Source organism: Sinocyclocheilus grahami, unplaced genomic scaffold, assembly GCF_001515645.1.
Source record: "Sinocyclocheilus grahami isolate Dianchi unplaced genomic scaffold, SAMN03320097.WGS_v1.1 scaffold57.1, whole genome shotgun sequence".
NCBI classification, from domain to species: Eukaryota; Metazoa; Chordata; class Actinopteri; order Cypriniformes; family Cyprinidae; genus Sinocyclocheilus; species Sinocyclocheilus grahami.
This window is the reverse complement of record NW_015505236.1, coordinates 2,441,901-2,456,956: the sequence shown is the minus strand read 5'-3', so window position 1 is coordinate 2,456,956 and position 15,056 is coordinate 2,441,901. Positions and strand designations below refer to the sequence as shown.

At 34.6% G+C, this 15,056-nt stretch overlaps 2 protein-coding genes across 4 annotated transcripts in view; one reads left to right on the top strand and one right to left on the bottom strand.

Moving 5' to 3' along the window:
* The window catches only part of LOC107584137 (putative lysosomal acid lipase/cholesteryl ester hydrolase), a 14,543-nt gene extending 1,858 nt beyond the window's left edge, over positions 1-12,685 (bottom strand). The window contains exons 1-9 of the mRNA XM_016270611.1: positions 12,524-12,685; positions 11,622-11,733; positions 7,729-7,846; positions 4,415-4,613; positions 3,575-3,684; positions 3,103-3,239; positions 1,648-1,794; positions 1,485-1,556; positions 457-525 (exon numbers count right to left, since the gene is read on the bottom strand). Of these exons, the coding sequence (XP_016126097.1) occupies positions 457-525; positions 1,485-1,556; positions 1,648-1,794; positions 3,103-3,239; positions 3,575-3,684; positions 4,415-4,613; positions 7,729-7,846; positions 11,622-11,733; positions 12,524-12,546 (987 nt within the window). The 5' untranslated portion in view covers positions 12,547-12,685. The remainder of the gene's footprint in view (positions 1-456; positions 526-1,484; positions 1,557-1,647; positions 1,795-3,102; positions 3,240-3,574; positions 3,685-4,414; positions 4,614-7,728; positions 7,847-11,621; positions 11,734-12,523) is intronic.
* A 320-nt stretch (positions 12,686-13,005) lies between these two features.
* Positions 13,006-15,056, top strand: part of LOC107584138 (renalase-like) — a 54,311-nt gene continuing 52,260 nt past the window's right edge. For all 3 annotated transcript variants that reach the window (XM_016270615.1, XM_016270613.1, XM_016270612.1), the window contains exon 1: positions 13,006-13,228. In XM_016270615.1, coding sequence (XP_016126101.1) covers positions 13,111-13,228 — 118 coding nt within the window. In that variant the 5' untranslated portion in view covers positions 13,006-13,110. The remainder of the gene's footprint in view (positions 13,229-15,056) is intronic.

The following is a 15,056-nucleotide window of genomic DNA, read 5'->3' as shown; positions in this document are numbered from 1 at the left end:
ACCCTCCAATGTGGCTGAATTAAAACAATTCTGCAAAGAAGAGTGGGCCAAAATTCCTCCAAAGCGATGTGAAAGACTCATTGCCAGTTATCGCAAACACTTGATTGCAGTTGTTGCTGCAAAGCGTGGCACAGCCAGTTATTAGATTTAGGGGGCAATTACTTTTTCACGTAGGGCCAGGCAGGTTTGGACAGCTTTTTTCCCTTAATAAAAGAAATCATTATTTAAAAACTGCATTTTGCATTTACTTGCATCATCTTTGTGTAATATTAAAATTTGTTTGATGATCTGAATCTTTTAAATGTGACAAATATGCAAAAAAAAAAAAAAAACAGGAAGGGGGCAAAAACCTTTTCACACCAGTATATATATATACATGAGGGTGTGTAAATGATAACAAGAGTTTTCATTTTTGGGTCCCTTTACAGGCAGAAATAGTCAAGTCCTCAATGTTACCTGATTATAATGTGCCATATTTCCAGCTTTTCCATAATCATATGCCATAAGCTTACTGGATTTCACAGCCTGTATTAAGAATACAAGAAATGTATTTAAGAACAGGTAAAATTATAAAGTAGAATGTTCATATGTTTGATAGTGCTTTTTGTATCAAAGAGCAGTCTTTTGTATGGCTTTAATTGGACCGTGTTGGTGTTTGTAGGATCAGTGTGAACATGACAGTTGTTTCTTAACATAAATCCAACAGACATCTTTACATTGTTTGAGTTGTTGCCGTTTGTTGGTATTTGGTGGGGCAGTGTGAACCAGCCCTAAGACATACAGAGTAAGGTGTGGTCTGCATTTAATTATCTTTACAAGTAATTGCTGCAATGTATAACTACAGTCTTACTGAATTACTCAGCGTTTTGCCATATATACAAAGGTTGTGTTCACAATGTAGTCCTGTCCATTCACTTTAAAGTTTCTTTTTTAATAAATCTGCAAAAATGTCAACAATTCTGTGTTTTTCTGTCAATATGGGGTGCTGTGTGTACATTAATGAGGAAAAAAATGAACTTAAATGATTTTAGCAAATGGCTGCAATATAACAAAGAGTGAAAAATTTAATTTAAACTTTCCGTACCCACTGTATATATATATATACACTAGTCAACATTTGAAGTGGATCAAAACCTTTGTCCTAAGTTGTCATAAAACCTAAAACCAAAGTGCATTTGAGAACACATGCAAGGCAATGTGGTAAAGCAGGTCCAGAAAAATGTCAAAGACATCTGACCTGTGTGCCTTACCAAAAAGCCCCTATTGAAACACCTCAGTGCTTCTCTGCTCTGTCAGTTCACACTGATATTTTACTCTGAGACAGATTAAGGAACTGTTGCAACTTCTGGTGGTTGTGCTTTCACTCATTTTGAGGAAATAATGTGGGGATGTTTTAAAATATATTGCAGGTGGAGAAGGACATTTAGTAAGGCACATAGACATGTCACATAGAAACTGTGAGTTTGTTTTTTGTTTTTTGTTACCTGAGCCCAATGAACCATGTTCTGGACTGAGGTTCCTGCTGGGCAGTGTGTTGTGTACACAGGTGTTCTGCTCTGAAAGAGAGAGAGATGAAGGAACACATGAAGGAACATTCTCAAATTCACTGACATTAAAAAGCATGATCTAACAAAGCGGGTGCTATACCATGTTCAGGTTCTTCTCATCAAAACCACAGAGAAGAAAGAAAACATTCCCGCACAGCACACTCAAAGGCTTTCTGCTGCAGAACTCGGTGGCAAAAAACTTAATCAACTCATTCTGAGGAAAGAAGTCCTTTCGTCCGAAGAGATCCTACAAATGTAAAAAATAAACAATAAGCATAATATATTATTCTGATAAATGATCATCATGGCTGTATATAACCTTAAAAAACATAAACCCACTTTCATGACCTTCAATTGTAAGGAAAACACTTTTTTTATTGACTACTGATTTCTGTAATGTTATCAGTACCAGTACCAGGAAACACGACATTTTTGAATGTGTAAAAACACTATAAATATGAGTTATATGTTCTGTTCCAAAACCTAGTGAACTGCCAACAGAGGCTAGATTTTAAGGCATCACAAGAGCAAAAGAATGTATGTAGTACATACAGTATATACACTACCAGTCAAACATTTTTGAACAATAAGATTTTTTAATGTTTTTAAATAAGTCTCTTCTGCTCACCAAGCCTGCATTTATATGATCCAAAATACAGCAAAAGCAGTAATGTGAAATATTTGTACTATTTAAAATAACTGCTTTCTGTCTGAATACATTTGAAAATGTAATTTATTTCTGTGATCAAAGTTAAATGTTCAGCATCATTACTCCAGTGCTTAGAGACAATATCTTTTTTTTTTTTTTGAAAAGAAATTATAGAAATTATTACTTTTATTTAGCAAGGATGCATTAAATTGATCAAAAGTGATGATAAAGACATTTATAATGTTACAAAAGATTTATATTTCAGATTAATGTTGTTCTTCTGAACTTTCTATTCATCAAAGAAACCTAAAAAAAATACTCAGCATAATTCTTTTCAGCATGATAATAATAATAATAATAATTGTTTTTAAAGCAGCAAATCACAACATTAGAATGATTTCTGAAGGATCATGTGACTGGAAATCACAGGAATAAATTACATTTTAAAATATATTCAAATAGAAAGCAATAGTAAAAATATTGATATTACATAATTATATATATATTACATTATTATATAAAACAATATTACAGCTTTTGCTGTATTTTGGATCAAATAAATGCAGGCTTGGTTAGCAGAAGATAATTCTTTAAAACAAAACATTAAAAATCATCAAAAACTTTTGACTGGTAGTGTAATTAAAATAATTAAAAATGTGTAATTTAGAATACACTATTTTATCCAATATTTGCATTTTTAATTTATTTCTTCATGCTGCTACCTTAGCAAAATTGTAGTGTCAAACTATAAAAATCAACTGAGAGTATTACTACTTATGCAGAGCATTCCAAATCCTTTCTTTCAAAGGACAGATCCTTAGATGGAAGCTGCCTAGGTAGGCAATAGGGTAGTTTTCTAGTTTGTGGAACAGAGCTATAGAATAGTGTTACAAACAAAATGCTCACCCAAATGAGACACTCTGGAATAAGAGACAATTTGGTCATGGAGCTTTTGGTCAACCCCACTGTGGCGACAGGAGCCAGAGCAAAGAACATCTTGATTTTGCTGGCCAGCTCCGGCATTGTGGAGAAAGCGATGAACGCTAAGAAGTAAGAATAGGAAGTTATGCATCAACATTTCAAGAAGAAATAAATATATAATATAAAATAATATATACATATAAAATGTAATATAAATATAAAAATATATAAAGCTTGGAATCACATCATGCATAGCATAAAGTGTGAAGTGCTGTAGCTGATGTGAGCTGTGAGATGTTCCCACAATAACATGTATGATAATGCATTTGCCTACTGTCAGTGTGAGAAGATGCATAATGCACAACACATCTCTGAGCATATTTTGTAGACCAGTGATTTGATGAATAGCAGATCAAAATAATGAATCACTCTAAAAGGCTTAGAGAATAGGTGATACCTATAGTGGTTCCCTGGGAATGGCCCACATAAAAGATTTGCTCCTGGCCAGTGGTCTTTGTAATGAAGTTTATCACTGCAGGAAGATCCTTTTTAGCCAGTTCATCATGACTGGCTCACACACACACACACACACACACACACACACACACACACACACACACACAAACAACACAGAAAGAAAAACTGATTTTTTTTTTTCTCTGGCTGATATATTATTAACCCAACAGAGAATTCCACAAATAAGAACTAGATCTGCATTTCCTGAAGCAAATACCAAAGCTTGCAAGGCAAGTAAAAGACTAATGTCAAAATTTTAAGTACGACTAGGTTTCAAGCTCAGCACACAAGTATCAGCTGAAAAGAGGAAATAAATTATTGAATAAATACAAGGAAGATTTACAAGAAAAATATTTCCATTTTAAATAAACTGCTCTTTTGAACTTAAAGAACCCTGAAAAAAATGTCTCACAGTTTACACAAAAATATTAAGCAGCACAAACTTAGACATTATTTTAGAGTACCAAATCAGTATATTAGAATGATTTCTGAAGGATCATGTGACACTGAAGACTAGAGTAATGATGCTGAAAATGTTGTTTTGATCATTACATTTATAAATATATTTAAAAAGAAAAGTTATTTGAAATTGTAATTTATTTTAACAATATTACTGTTGTACTGTACTTAGGCTTTGGTGAGCATAACAGACTTGTGGATTGTAGTGTGTATACAAAAATGATTTTCAAACTTTTATCTTAAATTTCTTAGAAAGGTTGATGTTTGATGAGAAAGTGTAAACCAGATGCTAAACGCTTTCATAAAAATGTTGTTCTTGTACCTGAACTGCCAGTATTCTTTGTGTTTAGGGTCAAGGCTGACGTGTTTTCTGGACCAGGTGTTCCCACGGCTGTTGCCTATCCACACATCAAATCCAGCATCGGCTAACAGGAAACCTAGGCTGGTGTTGGGTAGGTTTGTCACCCAATTACTTCCAGCAGCAAGAAGACCATGTTGGAGGAACACTACAGGCTTGGCTTCTGAAATATGAATTAAGAGACCAAAAAATGTCGCAAAACCTTTCAATGGAAATTGTAAATTTAATCAAATATACTAATATATATTTTTAGAGATTAAATGTTTGGCCAGCAGAGGGAGTATGTGCATTAGCGTTATGCTGATAATGCCATCCTTTCTTTTTTGGGACCTTTATCAGTGAAAATCTGTCAGAAACAGGATGTGAGCTGGTCCTCTTAGTAGCACAAACAGACCTTGAGCTGATAGCATTGTTTGACTTCATACCAGCCATTCCTTCTACCCCCCCTTAAACCCTGCAACTGCACAGCAAGACTTTGGAAGCTGGAGACTTTAAATTTGACATAACTGCAGAATAATCCCAGGAGAGCAGTTGCACAATGAGTCAGATTGGTTTTATGGGAAATGGAGTTCAAAGGAAATCACTGCTTCAAACTCATATATTAATCTGTTCCTGTTGGTTGCATATGATTTTGAGAAATGTAATACAATTCTCAGGAAAAGTTCAATTTAAATGACTCAAGTAATCAAGTAAAAAATAATATTTTTTTTCTTACACCTTGAATGCATGTGCGTGTACACATCTTAGATATTATTTTCCTTTGAAATATATTTTTAAATGTAAAAACTAGTTTTTACAAATATCATCAGTTATTAATGTTAATCCTGCCTTCTCATAAAACTCAAGTTATCTGATATTTTAAGAGACTAATACGCTGTCATGGGGGTCTGTAGATGTGTGTCTCTTTTTGTTTTCTTTATTTTGTCCTTTTTTACTGTTTCTAAATGTTTGTTGCACCACATGATTTGATTTGGCAGACAAGGTTTTTCTAATATTAATTATGAAGGAAGCAATTTTGTTAAAAATCACAATTTCATCTAATACTAAAATCAACACAAATAAAATAATAAATAAACTGAATTATTTTCATTTTTAAAAGATCACCCTGGCATTTTTTATTTTAACTCCAAAATTGTTACAGAAGAGTTGTATTAAAGTCATTGTGTGTACGGATTGCATTTTTAAAGTATTTTTGAATGAATTACTAGATCTGGAGAAAAGATTGAGTGTGTATTCTCTCAGGTGAGACTGTCTTTGTGAAACCTCACTTGGTGCTCACTTGGTATTGTCATTCCTTGGTGTTCTTTCGCACCAAGCAGCACAGTGTCTCGTGTGACTTGGAGAACTGGGACAGCAGGAAATGAGTTGCATATCCCGTGTGCCACCTCAGAGCTTCAGTGCTTATCACACCCAACGTCACACCACTCAGCACCAGCCATCCACTAAAAACAAACAGCTTGATGGCTCTTTACTTATTTATCATATAACCATAAAACAAAAACGGCTCACAGGGTTTGTCTTGTTAACGTGCTCTTCAAAATTCCCAGTCTTCCTGATTAAGTATGGTTATAAATGTACCGAACAGATTTCCACACGTTCATTTGCATAAGCCAATTTTATTCTGAAGGTCAAACACAAGAACGCAGCCAACAGCTGCTCTTAATCTAATACAATGAGTGAAAATCAAAGATGCACAAGGCTAAAGTTTCTCAAAGGCCCTAAAAATCCTCCAGCAGAGGGATTTGTGTTTGGTGAAATGTATTCTAATTTAGAAAAACATGAGATATTGTGTTAGCACAGCGAGGGAGAGTGGAAGCTGATGTATGGCTGTTGAATTGGTTTTCCACTCCAGTGGCGTCCCTGGTGATATTAGTGTGAGAAGCATGAGCTTTAGAGATCTCTCTGCTCATTAATGAAATATGGGGAGCGCTAAATATCAAACTGAATACTGATTCCAGAAGCACTATTGTACAGGACCGAGAACATTAACACCACAATAACACTCATCTGAACTGAACCGATTTTAGCCTGATTTATTCATCACAGAGATTTCCTTTGTTTTTCAGCTGATGATGTTATAGCTGGTATTGATGTATTGTACAGACACCTACTATAATACTTGCCAATACATACAAAAAATTGATAAAAGGCAGATATTTCATTTTATACTATTTTTCTAAGTTAATTAAAAATAAAACACTTAACTAATCAAATGTATTACATTCCACACATAAATTAAGCATCACAACATTTTAAAATAAAATATGAAAAATGGATATTCATTTTAAATTTTCATTTTTGCTGAAGATAACATTTACTTGTGATATTTCAATAATAGTGTTTTTAAATATTAAACAAAGTAAGCATTAAACTATATATATATATATATATATATATATACAGTATATATATATATATATATATATATATATATATATATATATATATATATATATATATATATATATATATATATATATATATATATATATATATATATATATATATATATATATATATATATATATATATATATATATATATATTATATATTGTATGCATGTTTATAATTTTTTTATTTTCTGTATTTTTTGGTGAATACACGCACACACACACAAATATATACACATATATATATACACATATATACATACTCCAAAACACTTGTGGGGCCATATGAAACTTAGGCCAGTTTGAGACTTCTGCTCTATACACTAGAATTTATATCCCATCAGATTAATTATTTTAAAATCATATCTCTTCCAAGTATAACACTTGGGAGTGTAACACTAACTTAACTAATTTATGAAACAGGATCTTCTAATAACCTCACACCATCAAGAGAGGTCATGAGATCTTGATATTTATGAGAAGAAAACCCTAAGAAGACATCATGTGTGGGTTGCGTTATACGAGTGTGTTACACGAGTGTGTCGTGGAGGTCCTCCTCCATTCGAGACTGACTCATCTAAAACCACTTCTCTCCCCTCTTTAAATTGCTACGTGCCTATTAAAAACCACGGGATGTTAAGATGTTAAGTTTCAGATGTGAACATCTCACCCAGTGCGTTCATGTGACAGTGCATGTTTCGTGATGGCTTCACAGTGAACCAGTGAATGTGAGAATTCAGAGTTCATCTTACAGACATTCCTCTTTCAGACGGCCACTTTAGTGAGGACAAAAAGATCCCATCTTTAATAATTCATGCTAACCTAAGCCAAACAGAAGCATGAATGGGCTCATTCAAATCTTTTGGCACACCAACTCAAACCTTTACCTTGTCCATCCTTGTTTTTGACCCCATGTGGGATTCGGTTGATGCTCAGGATGTACTCATCCTCAGTGACCACTTCAAATTCTTCAGCTGGGTAGCCCCAGTGTCTAATGATCTCACTCTACAAGAGACAAACACAACAGTGAGCATGGGCAAAGTCCATGACAACATGGAGAAATCAATAGAAACACACCTCAATGTAAGATAAATGAAATTAAATAGGACAGCAAACACATTCCTTCTCTCTTTAGAAAATACAACACTTCAAAATAGCACAAGCATTGTTCTATTCTGATGAAAGCAGTAGAATGTCATCCATTTGAAGAAGAAATATAAGGCCTAAGGATTTTTTAAGAATAGCTACATTTCTTCTTTGCTAAGGTCTACAATAAATGTCATCAACGTGGCAGTATTTTTTAAATGTAATGAAAATAGAAAACACCAGTTCAGCTTAAATTCTTAGTTCAGTCATTTGTCTTTTCAAGAGCACAATTATTTCAGCTGTATGGTATCACACTGCTCCTCCTCCTCCTCCAGATATGAGATAAATTATAATCAGAGACTTCAAAGAAACTGTGTGAGCTTGTTGGTTCCAGGCCTGCCATGCAATCTCCCCATGCATAATTAAAGGCTCTGCAATTTCCCACTCCCCCTGGGTCTTCTGTCTGCTCATTCTACTTTAGGCCACTTAAGGATAAACCCACTGCTGGCTCAACACACATTATGGGGAGAGTAAGCACTGGGGGATGTGCCTCTCTCTCTCTCTCTCTCTCTCTCTCTCTCTCGTATTCGTCCTCTTTTCGTGCACAAATAGTGTGTGTTGGAAACAAGAAATATTTCTTGCACTTCTGCGGAATGAAAATGCAAGAGGAAAGTCTGATGAAATGCAGAATGTGACAACTTGCCTAGGCCTACTGAAAATATGAACTTCACAGCCACATTTTATAAAGAATATAGTTTTCCATGGAATCAAGAGCAAATATATATGAGCTCCAAATCATTTGAAGTATATTTTTATTATATTAGTGTCATTTTTTTAATAATACTTTTGCCCATCTAAATTAATGAGCAGAAAGAACTATAAGTAAACAATTTGTTATGGATCTGAGCTCCTTTCTACATTATTCATTCATTCACTTTTTAGCAGTCCAACATAGCAACACTTAACTAATAGGTATTTACACACTTTAAAAATTACACACTTCAATTTTTTTTTAGATTTAGTTTTTCCCCCCAGTAAATCTTCTCTCTGATTATGTATAATGAACATCTCCAGCCATTCAGTCCACTTAAACCCTTCCAATTACTTTCAATGGCCAGCAAGCTCATATTTAGATCCGTCTCCATCCAATCAACACCCGATGGATAGAACTGTCACGAATTCAGTCCATGGACTTCTGTTTATTCACCACCAGAGGTCACCCTTTCCATTTCATTGACTCTCGCACTACACAAACTGTTGCATAGCACCCCGGACTACATTTCCCATCATTCTTTGCACAATTTGCACACTGCCCTGATTGCACTCATTGCACACAGCTGTTTCTAATTACCTCATTCACTATATAACACCCACTCTAACCACATTTCTCTGCTGAGTATTGTTTAGCCTGCACCCCTTTCCGAGTCTCCCTTGTTTTGCCTTGCCTGTTTTTGCGGTTTTTGATCTTTGCATGTTTCCTTGGATTTCTCCCTCTCGTCTTGCCCCTTTGATTCTGTCTGCTGATCGGTGACCTACGCTAGCCCTAGGACTATTCTTGTGTTTTGCCCGCCATATACCTGTTTGCCATTGTTTTGACCCTGCCTGTGCACTACGTCTCTTTATTAAAGCCTGCAGATGGATCCACACGTCTCACGTCTCGTCAGCCCCGTTACAAGAACCAAGCCCCTGCCCAACATTTGTCCTTTTCTAATATTCTTTTTTTTCGCTGAGATATACATCATAACCCCAATTATCTGTTGCTACTTCTGTTACATCATGACTTTGAAAGGAAAGTTCACCCAAAAATAAAATTTCTGTAAAAATTTTTTTTAATCATCCTGTACATTTTTATGTTTTCTTTGTAAAACAAAATGATTATTGTATGGCTTCAGAAAATATGGAGTCATATGGATTGTCTTTTTTTTGCCTATGGATCTAGACAGACGTTGCCACTACAAACTGTTGTTGTATGGAACATAACTGTGTACAGCGTATTTAAATTATCCGATCAAGAGAAAAAATAACAACTGAATTTTAATTTTTGGGTAAACTATTCTTTTAAGCCTAAGTGACAAATTTTGAAGGCTCAATAATCTGCTTGTGAAAGCAAGTAAGTGAAATGCAGAGTATAAAAACCAGTTATTGTATTAAAACCAACAAATCACTGTCTTATCAGCATTTCTGCAAATGGTTACTTGACATGTGCAAATGGTCAAACAATGACTATGAGATATCATTATTTAAACCAAGAAATCTTGTTTCATATCTAACCACACATGAAAGCGCACGAATGTCACTTAGAGTACAATTTCCTTTCAGAGTCCGTGGGAAAATATGTTACATATAGCTGTCTAATGTCAATTATGAAAAATAAAAATAGCTGAACTGGTCAATTATGTTTCTCTTCCCTGTTTCACATACAGAAAAGAAATATAATTTGAAACACTTATGAACCAAGATCTAACCCTAGTAAAAATTAAATAATAATAATAAAATGCCATCATTCACTTAAAACATATTTATTCCATACTAAGTGTACTGTACTTCAAATCCATTAACATCTTTATTGACATATCACTTAAGACTTATATAAAATTATTTCTTTATTGCACATTACACTTAATTTTTCTTAACATTTCTTAATATTAAGCCTAAAATGTGTTTTAATATCACTATTAATAAGGATTGTATGATTTCAGATATCAGTCTTTAAATGCAAGGTATCCTGAAGTATACTTTCATTAGTTCCACTTTAGCACAATCAAATACTTAAGTATATTTTTATTTGGTCTTCAGCACTACTTCTGCACAATTAAAGTGCATTAAGCACAACATTTGTTTTTCCAATTTAGCAGACTTTAAGTATACCAAAAGTACAACTACAGGGTATTTTTATTAAGCACATATACAGGTAAATATGTCAATGTATTTCAAATATATTTTAGTATATTTTTTCCACTAGGGGAATATTCACTTTTACAAGAGATAACGTGATGATGTGTTCTGCTTTCAGCTTCCAAGAGCGACATTGAATCATGGGAGGACAAAGTGCAAAATGTATTTTCTTATACAGTAGAGATGGTCAACTAATGAATCCACTTCTCTTTAGAGCATGTGACAAAACAGAGAACTGGAAATAATATTACAAATATTGTGCAAAGTTCACTTAATAAGACATGACATTCATAAGGTCAGCTAAAGCAGTTAAAGCTAGAAAAATTGACATTTTTGTCTACATGGTGCATTTTATGTATGTCTGTTATGCTGTTATAAGAACCACATTGATTTACATTACAAGCTATCAGAATTTCATCTTAGTTTTGGCCATAAAAATAACAACATCTGCACCAAAAAAATTTGCATAATTTTGTCTTAGCTTGGGGTTTTGAATAAAATTTATGTTTTTTTCTACTTTGAGCACAAGCTCCATATTCACACTATATTAAAATTCAGTGACTCTGCATTTTCACAAAGTAAACAGTATTGTATCCATAGCTGATGAACAGTATTGTCCCCATGAATGTTGCTGAATGACTTCATGAGATGTCCTTGCGATGCGATTAATGGCAAAAGTAACCCAATTTACCTGAATTCATTCTCTGGTGTTTTAGCACTTATTGACAATTTGCTGGACAATAATGAAGAACACTCATTGCAGTTTATTACATGTTATTTATAACTACTGGCTACTTACGATGTTCATATTTACTTCAGGGTCCAGTCCTATCTTGTCCTCAACAGGCGGCCTGCACTGAATGAGCCCAAATGTAAGCAGTACCAGAGACAACACCAGCCATGACATCTTTCTGTCAAACATTTACAAACAGTGAATTAACATACAGGTCTCCCAAGAAGACACACTAATCTAAACCAGTGTTAAAAAGCTATGCTAATCTTCAGCAGCCCTCAATAGATTGTTTAGTGTTGCTCAGCATGTGACACTGTGACTGTAAAGTAAGGATACATAACATGAAATTACAAGGTCAATGTAGCTAAATCTTTGTTTGTTCAGAAAACAAGCTGCCAAAACAAACACTGCTGAACATCACTACTGTACTTTATTATATGAGAGCAGAAACCAAATCCAAAAATATGTTTGGAAAATGTATACTTTTTTAAAAATGTAAACATTTATGTCACCAAAAAATATTGTATAAGGTAGGCTATTACATAGACAATATTATTTGTCTCCATTGTATCTATGAGTTAAAGCAAGGTTTAAATGTTTAATTTTACAACCCAGTTCACGTAACGTTAGCACATCTGAATGGTTTTGAATGACAGGTAAATTAGTCAAGCCAGACGCCAATGCATTTGACATAACAACAAACGCACGAAAGTCAGTCGGTGCAAACAAAACGTATAAATCACTGTAATTAATTTTCATAGTAGCTTCACACCTTCATCGTAAAACACTTCATCGTACAGTAAATTCGTTTATTGCAAATTCATTGAGTTGCCACAACGTGATTCCTTGCAGCACATTAAACAGCAGGATCGTTTTAAGCGGATCGAGACTGATCTGCTGGAGTGTGTTTATTAAATGGTCATAAGCAGTGAATAAGGAAAAAAACAAGCTCATTTAGTGAAACTCACCCAACTTCGGTTGAGACCTCCATAGCAGCGTACTGAAAGCAAAAGTGTGGAGCCTCAATTGAGTTGACCACACTGATAGCGATTTAATGCTTTAACATCAGCTGACAATGACATCAGGACCTGATTGATCACTGTTCTTGAACGCCTTTAATCAATCAGTCCCCCTCCTGAAGAAGTGGGATTCATTTATGTAATAGCTGCTTTCTTCCTGATTTAAGCACTATTATTATTCTAATGTTTGTCAAACTGGCGTCGTCATTAGGTTACTTTTCATTTTGCTTGTTTGTTTTTTAGATGAGACTGAAAAATTATAACTTAATTGTGCATTGCAGTGGTCACTGATTCAATTGTAGGCTACAATAATAAATGTACCTGTAAAACCTGCATATAACTTTATGTTTGGACGTGTTTTGCATACACGCCAGTAAAATATTGAAAAACGAAGGGAATGTTTTGCTTGGCCAACTCAAACATTTCAGCTTTTCATACTTCTTAAAGGGACAGGGTGCTAAATCGAGTGTGATCTTCAAACGAGCAAGATCGCTTTGCTATTTTACATAAGCAGTTTTTATGTACCTTTTCTAGAAATGTCTCGAGTTCTAATAGTTGGTGCTGGACTTACAGGCAGTTTATGTGCCTGTCTGCTGCGGAGGGAGCTGCCCAACAAAGTAAATATAGTCGTGTGGGACAAATCTCGGGGTGCAGGTTAGCACCTTATCTGTTTTCACTCACAGAATGTTTATTTTATGTACTGATGTGAAACACGTTATTGAGTGGCGGGTGTCTCGTGCATTTAAATCATTGAATTAGTGGTATGTGCAGCAAACTGTCATTCATTTAAGGTTAAACACAAGTCAAAACGCTGTTCTAAACTGGTGACCTTCTGATCAATAGAGGAAGGTGAGCAGACAATAAGCAGATATGATATGAGGTAACTTCAACTTTATTATTAGAAAGTTTTCGACGTCAAATTCCTTATCGACTCTTCGCCTGAAAGAACAGACTGAGCAGGTCCTCATTGTATTTCTACGCACGATAAACAACCTGGAGATAAGTCTTGAACTTTGTCCTTCAAGACAAGCAGATGATTAGAATGTGGATGATTAGATGTTAATAAAACAAAATAGTTAACGCTGACCCTTGTTTTTAAGTAATTAAATAATGCCATTTTTTTTACTCAATATTGGTAAAAATTAGCTGTAAACGTACCCATTAAGCTCACCAAAATCTACATTGAGACATTTTTAGTACACAAGATATTGGTTTCAGAACAAGAAGTTATGTTAAAATAAAAGATTAATCTCTCGCTCAAAAATATTGAATTTTATTTTAAATGACAAAAGCATTTCAATTAAGATGTACATCATTAAATGCAAAAAGTCTGGCTGTGCTTAATGGGTACAATTTTGTACCCTTTAAGCACACCCCTTTTCCCATTAAGCTCACATCATGTTTTATTAAAAATTCTTGTTTATTTTAAACAACCTTTTTAAAGAATAATTGAAAAATGTTTTATTTGAAGGTACAAAGTCAATCACAAAAAAACAACACTAAAATCAAGCAACAAGGCATTCAATTTGATCAGTTATATATTCATAGTGAAGTGTCATTTAAGCACATTGCAACATCTAGACTAGTCCACATTCCGCTAAAGAACACATATTCAAAAATGAAATAAAACAAATAGTAAAACATTTAATTAATGGGGATTAACACAGAAACTAGCCTCATTATGAAGCCTCTTATTAAATGGATGTCATCTTATCTGTAGTCTCTTGTGTGTAAACATTACAAAATTTTTGCCCCGATTTTCCACCGATTTACAGTCTGGAGAAGTTGACACAAGTTGCCAAAGGTCAGAGCCAGTCTTGTAGATTTGAGTTGACATATTTAATAGAAAATCACGTGGTGTATGATGGTCACAGACTCCGATTATTTAGCTGCAGACTTTGATTCCATCCAGTCGGAGAAGATCAAACATGTTTGATATTTTCAGCAGATTTTAAAACGCATTGTTTTTATTTGTCAAGTGTCTCCTAGCAACAATGCACATTTCTGGTTGAGTTTGTTGTGATCGGAAGGAATTTAATGTTTAGTAGTGTGTGATCCTGTAATGAGGCTGAGTCTGAATCCATTTGCGGGAGTTTATTGAGGACAGTTTCAGTGAACAGGAACGTCAAGGCAGGCAGAAGGTCGAAACCAGAATGACAATCCAAAGTAACAACACTTACAGGGGCAATCCAGAAGGCTAGAGTGAACAGGCAGGCAAAAAGGTCCAAACACACACATCCATCCGATCAGGCAAACTAAGCGTTAGGTTGGTAAACAGGCAGAATCATACACTGAACAGGCAATCAGAATCACAATAGAGAACACTTGGTAAGGCAGGTTTAACTGGCAATACTTCGCGATGAGCATGAGCACAGTCTCTGGCTATAAAGGAACCAAACAGGAAATGATTGTAGAGGAAGCAGAGGGAGTGGAACACAGTCAGTACTCGGGTGAGGGCTCCCTCTGCTGGCTTGGCATTACA